Source organism: Triturus cristatus, chromosome 11, assembly GCF_964204655.1.
Source record: "Triturus cristatus chromosome 11, aTriCri1.1, whole genome shotgun sequence".
Classification (NCBI taxonomy): Eukaryota; Metazoa; Chordata; class Amphibia; order Caudata; family Salamandridae; genus Triturus; species Triturus cristatus.
In genome coordinates, this window is record NC_140594.1 from 711,535,524 (window position 1) to 711,560,033 (window position 24,510).

Below are 24,510 nucleotides of genomic sequence, written 5' to 3' on the forward strand. Positions count from 1 at the left end.
CTTCTTTAGAAAGCCAGTTTTTAGTTGTGTAATATTTTGATGGCATCTTGATAATCCCTTGAGTTGGCTGGCATTCTGTTTACGTATGCTAATAGGAGGGTAGTGCTAGCGGATTCCTGCCTCTCTGCACTGAATTAAATATCTTCAGAATCCAACTACCGATGCTCATAGGGAGTATTTTGGTATTACTGACTGTTAAACTAGCCACAAAATAACATGAGCCTCTTGAATTTCATTGAAAGGTCAGGATTGTTCCAAACATTCTGTTGAATTCTTACCTAGTGCTTCAACTATGGCGGACTCCCCTTCATAGCCTTTAGTGAACCGACTATTTTAAACCTTTAATGGCATGGCGGATTGTCAGTTGTTTTTAATCTTCATGGTGCAAACTGAGCAGTGTATATGACCTCATCGAACCTCGGCTTGTTTAATCCTTAGAACACCCTACAGGAAAAGCAAAAGCTTCGCTATTCACCGTTGCCCGGCAAAAAATAGAGGCTTTCCTCGTTTTCCATAATTTTCTCACTTTTTCAGGCTTGGTGTTATTTTCCATAGGAGCCCTTGTTCCCACGTTAGCGACGGTTCTTAATGACATTGAATGGGAAATCGCATTTCACATTCTTATTTTTCTGACTTTTCTTGCGATTATTGGGCAGTTTCTTTACCTATATTATTTATTACGGTTGGAAAATAATTTTTTTGCTAGAACCCTGCACCTCACACCATTTTCTAAGAGTAAGTCTTAGACCCACTTTACCTGTGAATGAGCAAAATACTTTTAATAGTCTGTTTTACTGTTCATTTTGTTGTGGGAGCTTGGCTATCACTGTTAGTGTATTTGGCCACCCTACCCCACCAAGTAGATTTCTAATAGCTGGTTTCGGCATGTAAGCAATACTACACATAATGAATTTGCTCACTATAATATTGTTGTATGGTGTTAGTTAATGGGTGTAGAGGGATGTTGAGTGTTTTGTTGACTGTCTGTGGTGTCTGGCATGATGTGGTCTATTGGGATGGGTGTGATACGGAATGTTTAGGAGTGTTGACTGGGGTCGGGTGATGGCATAGACTGATTAGGGTGGGGCAGTGGCACAGACTCTTGGAGGCATAATTCAAGATTTCGGCAGGGCATGATGAATCCTAAGTGTTTGTAGTTTGAGAGTTGTTTTAAAGAAGTGCTTTATCTAAAACAGAAAAAGAAGGGCTGCAGGACTTGAAGGATAACTAGTGTCTTTAGGAGACGATGGCCTCAACGTGCTCTTTAATGTTGTAACAGATAAACATTGGCGTTCAGTCCATGTAGATCGCCACATGGCATTTGGTTTCCCTTGGTAAAAGCAACCAGATGAAACCGTTAACAGCTGATGCCTTACCATGACCCAATAATTCTTGCTTACCAATCATCTTTGCCTGAATGTTGCTACAAATAGTTGCTTTCATCCATGACACCATGTTCGAGTCAGGTGAAAAAGTGTTGCTCCGTTAATAATTTTGAAATTGTAAATGGTTTGGGGTTTTTCTCACCTTAGCTCATCAGACCGATTTATGTGGTTGGTGGGCTACTAGTAGTACGATGTTTTCCGGTATTTTCAAAGTTTTCTTACACTTTACAGGGATGCTACAAATGAAACTGCCACATCAATTATTGAAGGTGCCCCCTCATTGATTGAAGCTGTTAATCAACTTGAAGAGCCTGAAATTAAAGTAAAAAGGAAGAGAGGTCGTCCTGGCAGACCTCCAGTAAGTTCATGTTATCTTAAAAGTATTCTTTAATTTTGCATATCCTTAATTTCACAGCTAAATGATAATGTGTGTACCAACTGGTCTCAAAGCAGCATGACTTTTTCTCAAGGAAGGGCATGGCCTTATAAACCGGGTCTTTTAAATTTTAGGTCTTGGTGTTTTGCATGTGGAACTTTTGTACGTGCCATGATATTACAAACAAGCATTAGCCAAACAATATTTTGTTTCTCAAGCATATTCAGATGGCATAAAATTATTACAATAAAAAAAATGCTCCTGTGTAAAGGTGGCACACATTTTTTTTGGGGGGGGGGGGGGGGGGGGGGGGAAATAAGTCAGTAAAAAATGACCCCTTGCAGAAACAGCAAAACAAGTTCTAGGAAAGGTGTGGCTGTACGGCTAGGGTGGACAACTTTGGAGCTATGGAACCAGGTTTGAGTATGGTGGGAGACTCAAACATCCTGTGTTTCTGAGCAGATCACTTAATCTCCCCATGTCTAAAAAAAAAAAAAATGAATGTGTCAGTCTGTAATGCAACTGGTGCTCGCGTAAAGGGCTCAGATAACTTCGGGTTGAGTTTGCGCTATATAAAACTACAAAAAAAACCTGTGATGGGTATTCCTAACCCCAGTTTCAAACCTTGTGAGTATTTTCCCAGGTGTCAGACTGGATCTAGAAACATTAAAAGCAGTTCTCCTTTGTGCCAGCAAGTGACGTCATGCAGGTCGGTGTTGATGACCTTCTGATCTGGTGGAGACTTCTAACTGCAGATTCCTTGCCTTAGAATTATCCCCAGTCGTCAGACTCGAGTCTCTACCAGATAACGCATTACCGAAGGGTAGTAACTTGTTCCTCCAGAGTTTGAGCAGAGCCACATATAAGCACCCCCGACGCGCACAGACATCCTTATTATTTCCATGCCTTCAGATGTGCATCTTCTCCTTGGTCTTTTGACCCTTTATTTTTCTCAAATTGTCTTGTGTGCAAGGAAAAATGTCACCCCTTAAAATGACGGGGTTTAGAACTTGCAGGTACTGTCGCAAACAGATGTCTTTGACCAATCCTCACAAATTCTTTGTGGTGTCTGGGGGTCTGAGCTCGGCTCCAGGGCCTACGACTGCACCCAATTGAACCCGGATGCCGTATGGGACAGTGAGGCCAAATGTTGTCACCAAACACAAGAAGACTCTGTACAATTACAGTTTAAGTTGAATGGAAGGTCCTGTTCCTGTGGCAGATTATTATCTTGGTTGGAGTCTTCAAGTAAATCGAAGAAACAACATAAGTGTGAGCGGGAATTTGGCCCAGTCTGTCACACTCAGACTCCAGAGAGGGTGCAAAGGAGTCAAGAAAGCATTAAGAGGGCAAACATCTAGGGTAGGACCAATGCCTCAGACCTTTGATACAAGGAGGTAGCAGGAATCATTCTCAGTTCCTACTTCCAACACAGGAACCCTTTTTATGGCCCATTTGGGCAAAAAGGTGTGCAATTCCGGTTATGTCCAAGCCTGAGCGAATGACATTTTTCCACACTGGGACAGTCTTCATTCAACAGCAAGGGTATGGGATACGCGAAGGTCTTCAGCAACAGCCGCAAAAACTTGTGTCACAGTATCTCAAAGGGTATGAGAATAGCAACCCAGAAGACAACAGACATTCACAGACCTCAAGGTCAAGTTTGTCGATCAGAAAATCGGTTTCTCTAATGTATCTATTGTTTTGAATTCATGATCAGGCAGAGTGATGGGAAACGCAGTGGGATTGATTTTGCTGGTAGACACCGGTACAGTCTGGTGTAAAATGTGAAAGACCGCGTCGCTGAATTGTGACAAAGCTGACAGTGGACATGTATGGGCTACTAATGGGTTGGGTAGACTCAGCTCCACATTAATCTGTTGGACTAGAGGGCGATTCATGTAGCCTTAATGGCCTTTCTATCTACCATCAAAGGAAGGCTGGTGGAGGTGCTCATGAACTAAACCACAGCCATGTGGTACTGCAACAAACCTGGTTGGGGTCTTGGGCCCTGTGTCAGCAGACTGCTTTACTGGAAGATGCTAGACCACCCAGAAATTTCTCTGGTGGTAAATCACCAGGTAGGCTCTTTAAACACCAGAGTGGATGAACTCAGCTGCAAGCATTTAGAGGTTCCTGAAGGACAATTACTACTGGAGTTGATAAATGCGGTCTTCCAGCAATGGGGACAATTCTGACCCGATCTCTTTGCCGCTGTCTGTATTTTATAGTGTCAGCACTTTTGGACGATGTTGTTTCCAAAGCAGCTCTTTGAAACGCCTTACATCTAGAGATGAGCTCGGGACTCCTGTGTGCCTTGCTGCCCAAACTTCTGAAGATCAGAAATGACCGTCCCTAGATGTCCTAATGGCACCAGTTTGCTAGGGGAGCTCGGTACCCGGAACACCTTAGCATGAGCATCTTTGCTCTGATCAAGCTGCTGCTTCATGAAGATCTTCTTTCGCAGCAGCAGGGCATAATTCTGCATGCTGGCCTGCCCAATTTGTATCTCATTGAGATGCGACAGTTGATCTCCCCTGATGTCATTGACTTTTCCCTTGGCAGCAAGTTATACCTCCACAAAAACAGTGTATGGCAGTCGTTGTAATAAGTTTGTGGTCTGGCTGCACTAGACCGATTGATCCATCACAAACAAAGTTGTCTGAAGTTTTGTTGTTTGTTCTCTCCCTCACCCAGCAAGTACTTGTTTTGGGAACTGTACTTATCTGCACTTTTGGCTTTTTTGTCTTGCCCGATCGGCCTGATATTTAAATCGCTTGCTGTGATGAGATTTTGGAAAGGTCTGCCGAAACCCTTTTGTGATGCCTCATAAGATGTTAACCTTAGTTCTCACTTTTTTGGTCTGCACCCATTTTGAGCCACTACAAAGTTGTCCTTTAAGACTTCTGATGTTGAAGATTTCCTTTCTTAGCCATATAACTTTGGCTAGACTTGTTACAGAACTACAGGCTCTTTGTCAAGCCACGTTATACTACTTTCTTCCCAGATAAGTTGGTATTGAGGACCCGAGCTTCCATTCTCCGGAAAGTGAACTCTCCTTTTCACTTTTCATATCGGGTGGGCTATAACCCTTCTGGCTTTTATTTGCTGCTCCTCATCCGACTATAGAGGAGAAGAAACTCCATAGTGTTGACTCTAAGGGCACTATAGGTTCTCTATCAATGGTACTAAGGCACCTCATGTACACTATCTGCTCTTTGTAGGGTTTCCCAAGAGAAAAACAAGGGTAAGGCAGTGCTAAAAATATACCAACTGTTCTCTTTGTAAAGATCTGTTATGCACTGGTGAAGAAATGATCTCCAGAAGGCTTGCAGGCTCACTCCACTAGTGACAGTGCTGGTACCATGTGTTGGACATTAGTTGGGCGGCAATCTGGGTGTAGGTACACACATTCACAAAGCACTACTGCCTCTGCAGTCGGGTCTGTAGAGAGGGGATTTTGCACGCTCATCTTGCTCAACCTTTTGTTGTGAGCAAGTTCAGACTCACTACATTTGGTTGGTACTGATGGGGAATATATTCACAAGGTGAGGAATGTGCATTTAAAAGTACCAATAAGAAGAAATCTTGTTTGGTAACAATCTTTCTGGTGGATAATAGAATTTCATATTCCTCACTGACCCTACTGCTCCCACTTTTGTAAACCGTACTCAATCAAAATCACTTTATTTCGGCCATCATGGTCAATAAATTTAATGTGAAACATAATTAAAATCGATCATCAAATCGATCATAAAAAAAGCCATTACCCCATGCTTTATAATGTGTTGGGTGGAATTAAAACATGAATGACACTTGAACAGACTAAGGGAAGAAGGGGGCAGATCAAAACTGGCAGTCGCCAGTAGGTAGTTATAGTTAGGCCCTATTTTCCATAGGAAATGCGCAACATTCAATTTGGAATAACGTTGGCGCCGATTGACGAATCTTCGCGAAATTTTCCAAACTTTTGGCCAGCTCCGGTCCGCTCCTATCATGAAAATTTCACGGTGATTCGTCAAGAGGGGGCCAAGAAAAAAGGGGGTCCCAAAACGCGTTTTCCCCATGCATTTTCCAATAGGACCTGTTGACGCAGCTACAGCCCGAACTGCTGAACGGAATTACACCAAATTTGGCAAAGAGGTAGTCCTCAGTTCAGACTCGTACCTTTTGCTTAAATGGTGTAAATCCGTTCAGTAGTTCCTGAGAAAATTAGTTAAAAAGATAGATATATCTGGGCGGAGCCTAACCACACATCTCATCGTGAGATCTGATTGGCTGTCAGTACTTCATCCAAGTGTTGGCAGGCATCTTGAGACCAATATACATGATAGCACCTCATTAAAAAGCATTGCAGTTAATAGAAGATTTTAAGACTTTAGTTACATTATAAATCATTTGTTGATGGTACCATACTCATTTTAGGAATTGTGGTGTGTTCTAAGGTGATTTTACCATGTGAAAAAGCCTTCTGCTGTGATATCATGAATCCTGTTTGAGAGAACTATTTTCTCATGCCTTTCCCACAGAGGTTTGGAAGGTTATCTATAAGCTAAACTGAGAGCATATTATCTGTAGATTCACATTATCTTTCTCAGTCATGTGAGAATGAAGTCTGACATTCTCAGTAAAACATGTACATCCAACAAGGGCAGAGACTGGTAGTTGATTCCTTTGTGTTCTACTGCAGCTTCCCAGAGTATTTTAAAGAACAACAAGAGTGCTAACAGTCCTACTTATGACAAAAGTATGGCTCACCTGAAGCCATCTTGATTGGAATAAAGTGCTAACGCTTAAAACATTTAATTTACAAAGGAACAACATGAGGGGGTTCATTTTGCCATAGAAAGTATGATTAGTGGTGCAGAAAGAAAAATTAGGGCACATTTTGACTTCTCAAATCCTCTTCTATTTCATAAAAAAAATTCTGACATGCAGACTGAAACATGCACTTTGAATACCAGCAGCAGACTTCCCTGGTGAGCAGTAACTTTACTACAGTGATCTAATGAGCAACTAGAGTTCTAACATTCAGAATATATGGCAAATGTGTGACACATCTGAATGCCTTCTTGATGGAACCAAAGTAAAAAACAAAGTATTTCCCAATGAGGAGACTGAAGTAAATGAGGAAATTAGGAAACTTCATAACAAATAAATCTCCCCAGATGGTCACCAAAAACAAAACAGCCCAAATGCAGCCCACATGTAGCCCAATGACCAAAGTGTGCAAAACACTTATTTTTTGTGTATTTGCAGTTTTATATATTGCAGACTTGTCGGGTATTTTACATAAGCATTGGTTACATCACACAAGATCAAATTCATTTTGGTTGTAGACATGGGGAGATTAAGTGATTTGACCAGAATCACAGAATGTTGAGCTGAAGCAGAAACTCCAACCTGGTTCACCAGTTGCAAAGTCTGCAGCTCTGGAAGTAACACCACATCCTCTCCCCTAAGTGCAACATTTAATCAAGTGGTCCACTGGATAAAAAAACATAAAGATTACAAATAATTTAAAAGTTCTTTGTCGTTATTTGAAAACTCAGAAAATATGTCCTCATTTTAGTTTTTTAGAGCACTAACAAGAATTTTGATGCAAATAAGACCATCTCATATATGTAATTTCTAAAGGAAATGCTTTAGGTATTACAGTTTTGATTACATCAAGATGACGTCAGGCGTTCCACACTTTTGTTATAAATATAGAATGTTAGCAATCTAGTTGTTCATTAGGATTCTGTTGAGAGGCAGAGGCCAGGGGCACGGACTCTGAAAATTGAAGGCAGGTAGGAGAGTGCAGAGGCAACAATTTGACCACACTGGGCAGGCAGGAAGGGCAGTGGCAGCACAACAGACTATGGAGGGCAGTGGAAAGGGGGGCAGGGGCAACAAACCAACAATACAGGACTGGCAAGAGAGGCTGTGGCTATATAACAACCATTGTGGGCAGAAGGAAGAGGCAGTGGTAGTACAACCATACATGCCAACAGACCCGTTTCAGCCAGGAAACGTCCAATGTTTTTAAGCTCAAATGGGCTTTATTTGATCTGTCTCCTGTCTACAATCTCCTCTTTTTCAATGTAACTCAAAGGGGAAAATCAATACCCCAGTTTATTTTCAAAATCTCCCTCTTACTTGCGAAAATGTTCGCAAGTATGGTACATTGGATCATGGTAGGCAGGAGGAATTGGGGTAGGGACATGGACTCGGATAACAGAGGACAGGAGGGACATGTAGAGGTGCACCAAACTGACCCTACAGGGCAGGCATCAGGGTTTGCAGCAGCACAATACACCACACAGGGCATGCGGCATGGGAGTGCAGCACAAAAATCCATAGAAAGCAATAGGGAGGGGACAGGGCCATGCACATGGACAACAGAGAACAGAGGGGACAGAGGCAATGGTAGCTAGCTGACCATAATGGACAGACAGGAGAGAAAGCTGCAACATAACAGACCATAAAGAGCAGGAGGGACGGATCAGGGCATTACAATGGAACAGACCAGCCAGTAGGGAGGGAATAGGGGTCTGCACATGGAAACAGAGGGCTGGGGGCAGGGCAGGAGCAGCAAGATGACCATGGAGGTCAGACAGGATGGGCACTAGAAACAAGACACACCATGGAGAGCAACAGTGAGACTATGATGGCATACACACAGACCATGGAGGGAAGGTGGGAGGGGGTCAGGGGAGCTAGCTGACCACACAGGGAAGGTGGGAGGGCCATGGCAGCACAGAAGACCATGCATGGCAAGTGGGAGGGTTAGTGACAGCACAATGGCTATGATGGGCAAGAAGGAGGGTGCAGGGGCATGCACAAAGGACCATGGAAGATAGAAGGGAGGGTCAGGACCTGGGCACAGACAGAGTTCAGGGGGAAAGGGCCTCACAACAGCTTGCGCGGGGCAGGCAGGAGGAGCAGTTGCAGCACAACAGACCAGGGAGGGCAGAAGGGTGTGGCAGTAAAATGGACCATGGAGGGCAGGAGGAAGGGGATAAGGGGCATGGTATGTGGACAGGCAGGGTGGAGGTGTCAGGGACAGGTTACAGTCATCTGACAATGCTAGGCAGGTGGGAGGGGAGTGGCAGCTCAACAGAACACTCAGAGTAGATAGGAGTGGCAGGTCCATGGAACATGGTGGGCAAAAAGGATGGAGCAGGGGCATGCACAAAGACATCGGAGAGCAGGGGGAAGGAAAATAGGGGCAGCAAGCTAAGCACAGAGGCTAAGCAGGAGGTCAATGATGGGCCATAGAATTGGGCAATGGAGGGCAGGAGGAGTGGATTGGTACATCATGCTAAATGGAGGGCAGTGGCAGCACATAAGACCATGCATGGCAGGAGGGAGGAGGCTAGTCCATCCATTCAGACAACAGAGGATAGGGAGGAGGTGGATAGGGCAGCAAGCTAACTGTTCAGAGACGGTGAGTATTAGGAACTTTATTGTTTTTAAAATGTGTGTCTGTGCGAACTACTTAAAATATGAACAAGTATGCAGCATAATCTCACTTTTATTCAGGAAGAAGAGGACGTTTGTGACTGTGACTCCGGGCTCACTTGGCAGAAACACCTCCTGACCCTCCACCCCCCATCGCAAAATGTAATGCCCGTGAAAAGGGTAGGTGGACGCAGTGTTATACAGAACATAGTCCTGAGAGCACGATTGAAAAAGAAAACTAGATCTAGTATATGGTATAAACTATGCACCAAAAAGTGTGATATAAGATGAACCGGGGCGTGAAATATAATATGCAATACATTGTGCGCAATGACAGATTCATTGGAGAGCGCGAGATAGCACAGGCACTAGCGCGTGCTATGCGATATGCGCCTTGGAGTGGAATATGCACAGGGCAGTGTTGTGTAACCTAACTAGTCTCTAAAGTTGTAATATAAAATATGTGCTGGGGAGTGTAACGTTGCATATGCACTGTGACAAAGATATGGATCCCAGATTGTAATATGTATGGCATAGCACTGTGCGTTATAACATAGGCATCGAGGAAGGCACGTTAGATGGGGCAATATAACCTGTGCGAAGGCAAGTGTGGCATGACATATTCACGGGGTGGTGTTACAGTGCACATGGGCTAGAGTGTCATAGCATACACACTAGCTGGTGGAATACAACACAGAGGTGTGAGGCACTCTGCGGGCACTGGTGGGTGTAACACAGCATTGGGCTCAGCCAGGAGCACGCTGTGACTCTCAAGTGAGGTTCGTCTCCTTTCCAGAGAGTAAAATAAAAAGTATTACACATCCGGTGGTGGATGTGTGTTATATTAACCGTGAGGGGGGTTTCTTGCATAGTTAGGTCGAATTTTTGTCGAATCCCCTTTGAATGGCTTGGTGTGCGTGTGTATTAAATGTGCCCGTCAATAGCTACCCATGTTTGTATAAATAAACGACAAGGGTGTCTACTTGGAGAGTACCCACCGGCGGGGGCGCCGGGATTAGGCACGGTAGGGCATCAGACACGTCAGAACTTCACTAGCGGTGTAAATACATTCCACGTGGATTCATTGTATGCATAGTCGCCTTTTAATGAATATCACGCAAATAGTCATGGTGATAGGTACATACGGTTTGTCCAGCATGTCCTAGGTGTTTCTATAAATATATATTTTTTAAAAATAATAAAAAACAAAGGCCGGCCCGGGGGATGGGGTCCATGGGGCCATAAGTGGCCTGAGGAGGGGGGCAACGCAGCCCCCCCTCCTAAAGATTTTTTTTTTAAAAAAAGGCCATGACCCGGGAGTTGGGGTCCCTGGGGCCGATTAAGGCCTTGGAAGGGGGCCATGCGGCCCCCTTTGAAATTAATTTTTTTCAACAAAAAAATTAGGGTGCAGGCCCTGGCGGATGGGGTCCCCAGGGCCAATACATTAGAAAAAGAAGGGGGGCCAAACAGCTCTCCTTCTTAAAAAAAAAAATGACCGGCATTGCACTGGAGGCCACGCCACCTCCTTGCAGCACTCTGCAAACGCTCCCCCTGGCCAGTTGTAAGTTGGGGAATTAATTCCTCTTCAATACTGAGGGTCCCTGAGGGCCAACTAGCCCAACAGGTATCTCCAGTATGCGCCAGGGAGCTGCGTTGCAGACAGGTGTTCTGAGGCCACGCCCCTTTTTACACCTCTATGCAACGCAGCTCTGTGGCGCTTACTGGAGGTACCTAGTGGGCTAGTTGGACCCTAGGGACCCTTAGGATTCAAGGGGACTTAATCTCTCAACTTAGAACGGCCACAGGGCGCGTTTACACAGTGTTGAAGGGAGGGGACGGGGCCTGAGGTGACGTGTGCAAACACGCCCTGTGGCGCGTTTTAAGTTTGGGAAATAATTCCCTTTCAATCCTGAGGGACCCTGGCGGCCAACTAGCCCAGCAGGTGCTTCCAGTAGGCGCCACTGCTCTGCGTTGCAGAGATGTGGTGCAGGCCGTGCCCCTTTTTACACCTCTCTGCAATGGCGCTTACTGGACGTACCTAGTGGGCTATTTTGCCCCTAGGGACCCTCACGATTCAAGGGGACTTAATCTCCCAACTTAAAAAGGCCACAGGGCGTGTTTACACAGTGGGAAAGGGAGGGGACGAGGCCTGAGGTGACGTGTGCAAACACGCCCTACGGCGCATTTTAAGTTGGGGAAATAATTCCCCTTCAATCCTGAGGGCCCCTGGGGGCTAACTAGCCCACCAGGTGCTTCCAGTAAGCGCCACTGAGCTGCGTTGCAGAGAGGTGGTCCAGGCCGTGCCACTTTGTACACATCTCTGCAACGCAGCTCTGTGGCGCTTACTGGAGGCACCTAGTGGGCTAGTTGGACCCTAGGGACCCTCAGGATTCAAGGGGACTTAATCTTCCAACTTAAAACAGCCACAGGGCGTGTTTACACAGTGGGGAAGGGAGGGGACGGGGCCTGAGGTGACATGTGCAAACACGCCCTGTGGCGCGTTTTAAGAGGTAGTTTTAATCCCCTGCCCTATTATATACTAGGGCAGTGGTTCCCAAACTTTTTTGACCCATGGCTCCCTGACCTAATTGGCAGTTGGCCGTGGCTCCCCACCCCTTTTTTACCGGCGCACCGGGGTGCCTCGGCACACACTTTGGGAACCACTGGTCTACATGAAGAATCAAGCCTAGACGTGATGAAGGATTCAGAGAGTAGCCATCACCATCATAAAACTTTATTTACAATCACACAGATCTTATAAAGTACATCTCAATTGCTAGAGAAAGGCTCAAGGAGCTCTGTGGCGTTACATGGGGTGGGCTCTGATGAACCCAAGGTGGCTCACCAGATTCCATCTGCCCAGTGTTTTAAGTGTGCTGGGTCCTGCAGGTGCAGTTCTAAAACGCAGCTGTAAGATGGGTCCCTATCGGGCTCTCCATTTTTGCCTTCACCCTCAGGATGAAAAAAAAATCTTAACTCGGTAGAAGTCACTTCACTGCCTTTGCGGTAACTTCAAAAAGACTCGTCATAGTTCTTTCACCGTCTCATCATTTCAGAACTGAATAATTTTCAATATTATATACAACAAAGCCATAGTTGTTGCTTATTTGTGTTATGCCACTAAGAATCATTGGCACAGCCAATAGTTCTGGCTTGTTGTAGGTATAATGTTGTATTATATATCTGGATGCAATGACAGAAGCAGCAAATTACAAGTCAGGCAGCACACTATGCTGAGCACAGATTAAGCAGCGCCCTTTATTACATTAACCACACCCCTTTGAGACCCCCCCCAGTTTTTTCATCCCACTTAAAGCCCTGCATTTACATAAATGTAGGAGTACTTCTCCTGTCATACTTGCTGCATGAGTGTTGGCTCATCTGCTTCAAAGTCGTATTTTTCCTCCCACCCCACACACCCCTCTTCGACCTCAAATTCTTGGTGTAATGATTATTCACTAACAATTTGGCAAAATAACTTCCAAGTGTAATTGTGCTGAACTGTAATGCGAATTCAGCTGTTCTCCAAACTTGCAGCCTTTTATTGCATTTCCAGCACGCTCGCTGTCCAAGTTAATGCTTCAGGACGCACTGCTCTTTCTCTCAGCCAAATTCACTTTGATGCGTAGGGTGACCAACTGGCATTGGTGCAAATTCAGGATGGTGAGTGTAAAAATTAATATTAATTTTGAGCTGAGCCTTTTTGAGAAGAGGCCCATCAAGAACTTCACCCTCGCTGCAGGAGCCATTCCAGGACTGGGACAGAAGCCACCCAGGGCGGAGACAGGAATCACCACAGGCAGAGCCGGACTGGCCGTAGTGGGCACCCGGCAATCCCCCGGTGCGCCGCACGGGTGAGGGCCAGTTTGGGCCCCTGGGGGCTGTTTTTGTTACAGGGCCGTTTTTGAAGCATAGCTCCAAAATCGGCCTTGTAACAAAATTGGCCGAAAACCGGCCCTGGCAAAGAGCTCAGCGGCACTCCCAACCTCCCGTGGGGGTGAGGGAAGGGGGGCAGCCGAGCACTTTGCCAGGGTCGGTTTTGGATCCCAGTCCGGCCCTGACCACGGGGGGTGGGGGTGGGGAACAGGAGCCATCACAGGCGGATGGGGGGACAGGAGCCACCACTGGGGGTTGTGGGGGGGGGGGGGGGGGGGCAGGAGCCATTACAGGAGGGGGAACAGGATTCACCAGGGTGGGCACAGGGGTGGGCATGCAGTATTCTAGTAGCATCTTGGTCTCTTCCAGGGTGGGGTAGGGCTCCTCACCCCCTCCTGGACAAGACACGGAGACAACAGGCTCTCTTTCTAAAATGTTAGTTTTGCCATACCCCACTGTGATGTACAGTACTTAAAGGAGATAGCCCAAGAGAACTGATTTAACCGATTGTCCTCCATACTTTGTTAATCAGTGTGGGTGCGAACGTGCCATGTCTTTATTTTATTACATTATAGACTGCATGTTTGAAGAACCGAGGTTTGCTTACAATTTAGAAACAGGAATTAAGCTCTGTGGAGAGAACGACGTGCTGCCTCGATGTAATCAGGGCCGGTTCTATGATTTTTGGGGCCCTGGGTAGAAAGGGAAGGTGTGAGGCCCCTCTAAGTTGCAGAGACATGACACATGACGCATTCAGGGCTGTTTGCATCTGAATAGATGCCCCTGCGCCTGAAGCTGCAGCCCCTCCCTCTCAGTCACCTTCAAAGACGACAGCTCATCAAGGGCTGAAGGTGTGAGGGTTGCCATCCCGCTGTGCCTCTCCAATGCTGCTGAGTATCTGAGCTTTGGTACTGAATCGGCGTCTGTTACACCCGACCTCAACAGCATCGGAGTCAAGCAATTACGGACAAATGGCATCGGTTAAAGAATCCTTCTCCTTCACGGACAACGGACAGACGAGTGTTGCGCTGCGGCTGCAATTACCATGACCCACATCCTGTGCGGCGGCGCGGCGCCCCTGGCCTCTCATCACGGCGCACTGGGGTGCCGCGGCGCACACTTTGGGAACCACAGTACTAGGGGCTTACAGAGGAGGTCATGCTAATCACAGGGGGACCCCAACGCATAGTGTTCCCTAGTGTATGTAGGTGTTTTCACTGTATTCTGAGTGTCTTTTAACATAGCACTGGCTCAAGGACTGGTTAGTCAGACTCGGTTACCACCAGTATCCGTCTGAAAATCTTGAGGGTACAGGATGATTTTGCAACAAGGCTTCTTTCTGCTCTTCTGTTTGTTCTTTCTGCACGTTATCCTTCTTCCTGCATTTTTCTTCGTCTTTGAGGACTTCTGTTGCTTCTTTCTGCATTTCTTTTTTTTCTTTCTGTGTGTTTTTTTCTTCTTTCTTCACATGTCCTATCTCTGTAGGCATAGTTAGAAATTAGCATTTAAAAAAACCTTTGAAATTCACTGAAAAAACCATAGGTTTCAGGGGCGTTATAGTTAGCTGGACATTTCACTCGTAGAAAACCATTGAAATTCCCGCGTTATAGTTAGTTCAGCTGCACTGCTGATGACGTCACATATTACATCACACATGACATGGTCGGTGACATCACTCATGACATCTCAAATGACATCACTGATGACATCATTCTTGTGATAGAGTGGCAGACCTCCTCTCCCCCTAATATAACCTTTGATGCACACATTCAAAAATAGAAACTAAAATTTTCAAAACAATGGACATACCAATACCAGTTACAACAACCTATTCAGTAATTCTAAGATCCACCTACGCATCCACTCATTCACCAACAGTCCTATATAGTCACTCATACATGTAGTCGCTCATCATATGTACTCATACACCTATACATCCTGTTACACAACGCCACTCATCCATAGTTACTCACACACAGTCACTCATGCTAATAAAGAATCAAACATCCATTTACTTGCATATACAGTTATACACACACCACCACACTTACTTCTACAGAAACTTACACATACTTAGTCTTTTCAACAATCACTTATAGAAACACATACGTATTCATACAGGAACTCTTTCAATCTCTCACTCTCACATATACTCACTTATATACACCAATAGTCACATATACTAGTTTAAAACATATGTAGTTACTCATAAAGACACTATTGAGACAGTCATTCACTCACTAACACACCCATGCACACACTCATCCACCCATACAGTCCTGCACACATGCTGTCTTCAACACAGTGAGTCACTCATTCATGCACCTATGCACTACATAATACCCCCCACCGAACCATACAGACACTCAGACACTCATACTGATACTCAAAAAACCAACTAATAACCTTATAGACACTCATGTAGCTACTCACCAACCCATGCAGCCACTTATACACAAAGTGAGAGACTGATACAGATATTTACATATTTAAACATTACTCACTAAGCCAAGTTCAAGTTCAAAAGCTTTATTCGGTATGTAAAAATACAACCATAAAAGCAGAACAAACAGTTAAAATACATATTAGACTAGAATGTCATATACACAGGATATTACAAAAGAAAAAACAATATTTGACACATTGTTAAAGTGCATAGTGCTTCATTAAAGAGTCCAATATTAAACTTAATTTCCAACAAGCATCCACATTGTATTTATAACAAAGTGCAAATTCCAGGTAAGTTGTCTAATATGTGCAAATAAGCAAAAATAATAAGTATAGTAACAATCCTATAATTACAAAATTCATCTAAGGTTCACTTAGGCTACAAGGTACGTATCAGAGTCTAGGCGGTACCTATAAGTGCAGAGTATATAACAAAAGGAACTAATCAATGCAGACTAAGGATTTCCTTATACTCATACATTTGAGCACATAGGATGCCACAAAAAAACAGGTATCCGGGCTTTCTAGAGTTGTAAGGAACTTCATTGCTGATTTAATAGTGCGTATCTTATTTTTTAAAAGGATAGGTTTTAGATAACATTTCCTAAAATGACAATAAAACTTACAAAACAATAAAAAGTGACAGCAGCTTTGTTTTGAAATATTATCACAAGGACACAGCATATTGGATTTGATCTTTATATCCGGGAATGAGACTAGGTGGTGCACAATCCCGAGCCTTAATCGGGTTAGGACAAATCTATGTTGGTTGTAAGTCACGATCTCTAGATATGTCTGAAAACCTCTCCTTAAGTTCAGATCTAGGTAAGAAGCAACTGTTATTAGATTTTTGGACTGATTTTCTCTAGCCGCATTCTTAAATGCTAGGAACTTCGATTTTATGTCTTTCTTTGGTATCAGTGCAGCTGCATCGGGGTTCAGACGAATATTACATTCAAACAGAAGATTGAACCAATAGTAGATATAACTGAGCCAAGGTATACGAGATAAATTATCAAGTTTCAGACAGTCTTTAATAATTGATTGTGTAAATACTGTCTCTGTTTTAGACCAGATAGATCGCCAAAGCAGCAATGGGCGTAATGCGGCTAAGTCCGCAATAAAATCAATACCGGCTTCCAAGTGAGTTAAAATATTGGGGACCGAGGATGGGGCGCATAGCAGTTTCTTCAGGAACTTATTTTCGTCACTCTGTAAACCATCAACAGAATGGTGGCCCCAAACTCCTGCCCCATACAAGGCAGATGAAATACACCTAGCTTTGTAGATGGCCAGCATGTCCTTCACTCTCCTTTGCCCTAACTTAGCCGCAAATCTAAAAATACTACTGGTGTTTCTGTTCAGCTTTAACCTCACAGTCTCGTCCTCTTTAGACCATTTCCCATCGCCTGAAAATGTTATCCCCAAATAGCAGAAACTGTTGACCGATTGTATTTTCACTTTGTTGATAAAGAAGGAAGAGTTGGATTTCACCCTCTTTCCACAGGTCATAACAAAAGTCTTACTTTTATTAATAATCAGTTTCCTCTCATTGGTAAATAACACATCTGTCTATAAGGCGTTGCAAACCATTCTGTGTTCGTGATAAAAGGACTGCGTCGTCTGCGTATAATAAAATAGGGGTAGCGCTGCCATCAATCGATGGGGCGTCTGAGGATAATTTACTTAAAATCATATCAATTTCATTTATAAATAGTGAGAATAAAAACGGGGCCAAAACGCACCCCTGACGAATCCCTCGTGCAACTTTAAAAAAAGGTGTACATTCTCCCATAGGACCATAGCGTACTTTGCATGATAGGCCGGAATATAACCGGGCCAGAAAGAAAACACTCTTTGGGAGCACCAAGATTTAACAGGGTGTCCCAAAGGATGTTATGGTCTACAAGATCAAAGGCACTGCTTAGGTCTGCGAAACAAAGGAAAAGATTCCCCTCCTTAGCAACAGTGTATTTATGTATGAGGAGGTCTAAATTAACACACTGTTCCAGCGTCCCCAGACCTTTCCTGAATCCATATTGTGCCTTTGAGATTATCATGTTGTCCTCGGCCCAAGTCTCCAACCTATTTAAAATTATTCTACTCAATATTTTTATCGATGCATCTAATAGAGAAATGGGACGATAATTACTTGCCTCAGATCTGGAACCCTTCTTAAACAGAGGACTAATTATGGACTGGCCCCAGGAAATTGGCATCTGACCCACTGCTGTTGCATTAAAGAACCTGGTCAGGATGGGGGCCCACAGATCTAACTCGGATTTGTACAAGTCCAGCGGGACTCCATCCGGACCTGGCGCTTTTCCGCCCTTACTATTATGTATGCCTTCGTAAACCTCATCAAGGCCGATATCTAAAGGCAATCTAGGCCAGGTATACACATTGTCCATATGGGAATTTAAAATCAACCTATCCGGATTAAAAATGTTTGAAAAATGAAGCATCCATGATTGACAGTCGACATAGGAGGTTATTTCTGGCATTGAATCGTTTTTTAGGAAAGGACTATTTATAGTTTGCCAATATAACTTACTATTGTTTGTTTCGGCCGCGCAGCTAAGATTGTCCCAGGCCTCTTCTTGGAGAGCTTTTTTCCTTATCTTAAGTGATGTTTTATAGGCAAAACGACAAGTTTTAATTGTTATACAATCACGTGGTTTAGAGCTCATAGCATGTTTTAGAGCTTGAAGGGCCTGTGTGCAACTTTTATCAAACCAACCAGTGTTGATTTCTCTCTTCCCCTTGCATGGTTTGGTAAGTAGGTTGTCGATTGCTTCATTAATAGTACATAGGTGGTTTAATATAACTTGCGGGTGTACCTCATCGCTAAGACAATAGTTTATCTCCATGGTACATTTGCTTAAAACCTCCGCCAACAACTCGTGTGGGACAACCTTAGTCCATTTAATCCTAAACCCATTGGGTCGTACAGCCTCGATAAAATTAATACGATTGCTAGCATCCATATTTTTAGGACCCCAACAGTGCAATGATAAAGAAATACTATTATGATAACTTAAGATCTGTTCATTAACACTCAAGTTGGAATATGCACAATCGTTAGACAATAAAATGTGGTCTATATATGAATTAGCTCCTCTTCCAGTAAATGTTGGACAGTTAACGTTGGAGCTATTCTTTGTGCAACTTAGCATATCCAAATCAAACTTTGCTAACATCATATTAAGAGTAGTGCCGTACTTACAGTGTGGGAAGTGTGAACAATCATATCCCTCCAAGATACCACTTTCCCTTGTTAGGCCACATGAGTTACTCGAGGCATAAGGGCAAGGACTTATATTAAAATCACCCAACCAGAGGATTATAGATTGGTGACCTGTAACTGCCATTGTCCTCTCAATCTCATTTTCAAGCTGGATCAGGATTTTACCTCTGTCGGCAGTGAATACATTATTATAAAAATTTATCAGCAACAAATCTTTCCCTTTATCAAACTCTAGACATAAAACCTGGGAATAGACATCCACTGAAACACAGCTTTTAACTTTACAAAATCTTAGTTTGGTTGATATTAAAAGCAAGAGACCACCTTTGGCTCTTCCAGCATTTGAGCTCACTGCGTTCAGGCTGTGTGCTAGGTATCCCTCGATAAAGATAGGTTCCTCATACCACGTTTCTTGAAGACATATTATGTCGTACCCCTTGTTAATAAAGTCCTTCCACAGAGGGGAATCTAACTTCTTTTTCAACCCAGCAATATTCCACGTAACAACGCGATAGGCTGTATCAGGATCACACTTGCCCCCTGTATGGACATTTACAGGGTCTACCGGGGAGAAGTCTGGGTTTAAAGGGGGGTCTGCAATGGTACAGCAATTCTGATTCTTTTTTTTAATTCCTATGTTCTCCATGACGACATCCACCGTGATAGGTTCGGGTGGAGGTGATAAGGGAACAGTCACTATTTTATCAGTAAGGTCACCCCTCGCTACTATCTCATTCGTATTCCTTGTATTATCGGGCAGTCAGTCATTTTCCTCCAATGAGGACAGGGCAGAGTAATGGTTAAAAAGGGGGATGGTATAATCCCTTTGCCAACTTAATTCCTCATTAACCTGCATGTTCCTTCTGTTAAAATACTGGGGAGCTTTTAGTGGGAAAAAGGGAGGATAACTACCCCCACCCCTGATTAAACCAGGTTCAAACGGCTCGATCTGTTGGGGCCTTGGCAATTGTAAGCCATCTAGATAGCTGTAAAAATAACCTAAAGGCCTAGCAGAGACCAAATTAACTTGGTTGGGTAGGGAGGCAGCTCTTAGGAGGACGGTTGCCACATGTTGTGGGTATCTAAAATTTACTATTATACAGTCCCCTAAGGTAGTTTTCCTTCCTTCTCCTATCCAGCTAACTCTGCGGGTGGATATAATATCTTTAGCCAGTGCCAGTGGAAACCCACAATTTTTATTGAGCCAGGCAAGTGATTTGTTTTTTAAGGAATCGTGAGATTCCTGGCTAGAGTTAAGCATACTAGAGTCAACCTCCGGAACATTAATCAATACCACTGTGTAGGGGGCACACTGTGGTGGGAGGTTAACGATGTGGTTTCTCTTATGCTTAATATGTCCATTTCCCTTGGCTACAGGCTTCTGGTTATTAATTGGGCATGTATGTGCAGAAATTACTTTTCCTGATGAAATGGCTACATTAGGAGGTACAACAACTGATGTCACAGTGGAAGGTGCGTCCATGGGCCGACTTAACTGACAACTGTCCCCTAAAACCGAAGGGTCTCCCATACTGTGAGTGTCAGACGGCCGCAAAATAGATTCCATGGCACCATCTATAGGTTTATGAACGGGGGGGGTAACATAGGGGAGGATCGTTTTTCATAAGAAGCCAAAAGGCCCTTTAATGTATCTACTTCATCTGAAATTACCCTTAGTTTCGCCAACAGGGGACTAATGATAGACTCTAATTTGGTCTCAAAAATTGACACCAAGTGTCCTATTGAGTCAGCATGCAGAAAGACCCCCTCAGCCTTGTCATTAGTCCCCGATTTATCTTTTGACGAGTCTAATGAAACCCCCCTGCCTAATTGAGAAGAACCCTGCTTTTTTGGCTTATAGGTCCCCACTCTCTTTACTTGTACTTTCCTACATGCCTGCATTTTCCTCTGCATCGGGGAGGGAGTTAGGGTGGTTTTAGAGCAGGCTCTAGTAGAAAGGATAGATGAATTAGATGGGGAAGAGGGTTCATCAATACTTCCAATAATATCCATATCAGGGAGTACATCAACATCCACAATCCCATCAGCATTGCCAGTATTACCCTTACAGCTTTCAGCAAGTGTTTCGGTATTAGAGACTGATGTGTCCACTAAGGAGGCTTCAGAGTTAGATCTGCCCAGTGAAAGCCTCCGGTCTTTGTTAATCTTATTCACAACTTTTACCAGGTAATTGTCCATAGTCCTCTTATCCCCTGCACCGGATTGGTTAGAAGACTTGGACTTCGACATCAGCGAAGGCATAGGCATATGCGGTAACCTTCAGAATGGATATGTGTATAGGATTAATCACTTACAGGTTGAACGACGATCAGAGTTCCGTGGCCCTGCCCTGCCTCCTCCTGCCTCTGACGGCCACAGACTAAGCCATGTATTCACTAAGATACACTTAATCAGTCAGTTATACAATCAATTTTTCCAAAACAAATCATCCATTTAGACACTTATATACCCATTTATTCTTCCATCGACCTTGAGATATACATATATAAAACATTTATAATTTTCAGGAAAACACATTTACTGGATGTCATCAGTGATGTCATTTGAGATATCCGTGATGTCATGAGTGATGTCACTGACCATGTCATGAGTGATGTAATATGTGACGTCATCAGCAGTGCATTGCGGGCGCGCGAGTTATAGTTAGCTGAACTAACTATAACGGGGGAATTTCAATGGTTTTGTACGAGTGAAATGTCCAGCTAACGTTAACGCCCCTGAAACCTATGGTTTTTTCAGTGATATATATATATATATATATATATATATATATATATATATATATATATATATATATATATATATATATATATATATATATATATATATATATATATATACACACACACACACGTTTTTTAGTTGGAATTTTCTGGAACACGTAAGGTTGGTAAGACGGCCAAAACTGTTCCTAGGCTTCACATAAAAATTAAATGAAAGAAGCCAGCCCTGGCATTTAAGAAGACTAATTTCTAAGAAGATATGAGCATAATGATGAGAAAATAGTCGTGCACTATGGAGAGTGCACATGGCTGAATTAGGCTGACCCATTGACAAATGCTGTAGGCTGTGGGGAGTGAAGCTAGGTGTGAACAGACCAGTGGATTAAAATGTCCGACCAAAAGCATGTGCATGTGTGAATGCGTGTTTGTATATATGTATATATATATATATATGTGTGTTTGATGGACTGTGTGGCTGTAGACCAAAACCAAACATCCCAAATCCTGCGCCAGGTTGCTTTTGAAGTGAGCGTCAACATTTCTAGGCTTGTTTGCACCATGCACACTGTCCTGGGCATGAGTAAGTTACCGGTAGATGGGCCCCTAGAGAGCTGTTTCTTGGAAGGCGTGGGCGGCGAGTAAGGGTATTCAAAAGAGGTTAACCCTTTCAATGGATTCTTGTACAAGAAATCTATGCCGAGTTTTGCACTATTTACGTACAAGAGCATTGAGGTATTCTGCCTCTGTAGCTATTATCTTAGACGTAGTATATGAGTATCGAGATGTTTTCCTGTCTGTCCCGCTGGTTTTAGATTGATGTATATGTGGTGTGGTCCTGATGAAGGTGGTAAAAATGATGTAAACCCACCGAAACGTGCTTTGAATGTTTAACTCAGTTTGGTGACACCACATCGAAAGAAGGAAGACTGACTCAGACGGTGTACGTGTGTGTGTGTGTGTGTGTGTGTGTGTGTGTGTACGATACTCCCGGAATGGGAATTGGAACGTTTGAGGTATGTAGTGAAAGTGGTGAGATAGAGGTGAGAGTGGAAAGGAAGGGACAAAAGAAGTAACATTTTTAGGATGTTTTAATGGTTTCGTTCAACAAATAAGTGTTTTTCATAAACGTTATGTAATATGTGCTAACTACAATGTCTGTTTCATGTAATCACGCAAACAAAGTAATAGTGAATTACAAATTGTATGAAAAGTGTTAAAAGAAATATGAAATAAAGCTGATTTTTTTTATTTTTTTAGGCAAATGATATGAGTGGAAATTTGGTCTTTTCCACTTTGGATTTATTCCTGTGGTAAATTTCAAGACCAGCTAGCATGATCTCTTGTTTTGTTTTTTGGTCTTTTCACCCAGTTCCCGTACCTGCATAGTAATTTGTTCTTGAGGCGGGAGGGGGAATGTAAAGTGAGTCACTGTTTTGGAAGTGGAGGGTGTGGTTCGCATGGAGTCACCTCTTCACACCCTATGGAATTATTCCCGCTATATGTGCCTCTAATATCCTCTTTATGGGGAGGTGGCATGCTGTTGCCTAAAAGAAGAGGTAGAGTCATCTGCTGATTATGTTTTCGGTTCGTTCATAAGAGCGTGGGGATCGTTGACCCCCCTGATCTCCCCATTGCGACCCACTACACATTTTCCACTCACATTTTCCACTCATCAGTTTAGGGAGAAGGGCAATGTTGTAGCTGTCCCATGGATCTTGTTCTACATTTTTCATTAAGCAAATGTCCCATAACGGGGAAACCGAGGTTACGGCTGATCCAGTCGTAACAGCTTTTAATACTACAGGTTTAAATGAAACCGATGAGGGAGTTATAAACATTCCTCCAAACTTAAGAAGAGCCATCACTCTAAAACTTATAAAACATGGCCTAACACCAAGAGGTGGTAGAGCAGTTTTTGTGATAGAGGCACATGAATCTTTTCAGACAGAGGTATTCTATTCATGGATTTCATTCCCAGAATCAAATCCAGTAACACATGTGTTTCACTTTGTCAAAGAAGATGACCCACCTGAGGAATACATTCCCTTCGAGGATGTTGAAATTCCAGTCACGACCAGGAGCATCAGCTCTGGTTTAAAGGCTCGGTCCACTAGGTAGACCAGGAGCAACATGGCAGATTTTTAGCCGGCAACACACCTCATCCTGACATTGAAGCAATGTCAGACGATGAATTGCTCACTCAACTCAGAGTTAATAAAAATTTACAGACAGTTAGTACAATATGTCATGCGGACTTTAACAGTCCAACCACCAATAACCATTCCAAATCAAACCCCTCATCAGGGGAATACACTAAAAATGACTCCACAGACGTTACACGCAGTCATGGGTAAAATGCCCCCAAACCGTGAACAAATTTCATTCTGGATAGCTCAAGAAATTAATGAAATCTAAGCAGTATTTCCTAATGCCATCCCTTATGAGAAACACAGAATCCTAACAATCGGTTTACCAATGGGGATCACACCACATCTGAAAGCCTGCACCACTTGGGGCACAATCTTTGCTGCCATCTATACTAAAACACATGGTGTTCCGTCTATTGCGGTAATACCTGATGTCCTGAAACAAATTCAAAATGAATACGGGGCAGAGCCTGATTTCAAAAACCAAAATTGGACACAGGAACACACAGATATCCTGCGTTCACTACAAGCTGACATGTTAGCAACAAATCACTTATAAACACGCGTAAATACACTCAATTTAGTGATCCGAATGATTTCGGGTCAATGCAGATTCACCTACTTAACCTTTTAATGGAGGTGAAAAAGTACCATTTGCATACAAATCACATTTGTATACACAAGCGGAAATGCGATTCACTTCGACAGAAAAAAATCTGACAGCAGTTCAAACCGCTGTAGCAAATGCAAGAGCTCTAGCTCAGGGAAAACGCATTGTCGTGACTCTGGTACCAGCCTTAGAGGCAGTTACAAAAGCGAGCATTCCAAATGCAAAAGCTTT

The 24,510-nt window shown here is 43.5% G+C and overlaps 1 protein-coding gene across 2 annotated transcripts in view; it reads left to right on the forward strand.

The window, feature by feature from the left end:
- Nucleotides 1–24,510, forward strand: part of STAG1 (STAG1 cohesin complex component) — a 1,292,585-nt gene that overhangs the window by 363,583 nt on the left and 904,492 nt on the right. For both annotated transcript variants that reach the window (XM_085634343.1, XM_085634344.1), the window contains exon 3: nt 1,617–1,743. In XM_085634343.1, coding sequence (XP_085490469.1) covers nt 1,617–1,743 — 127 coding nt within the window. The remainder of the gene's footprint in view (nt 1–1,616; nt 1,744–24,510) is intronic.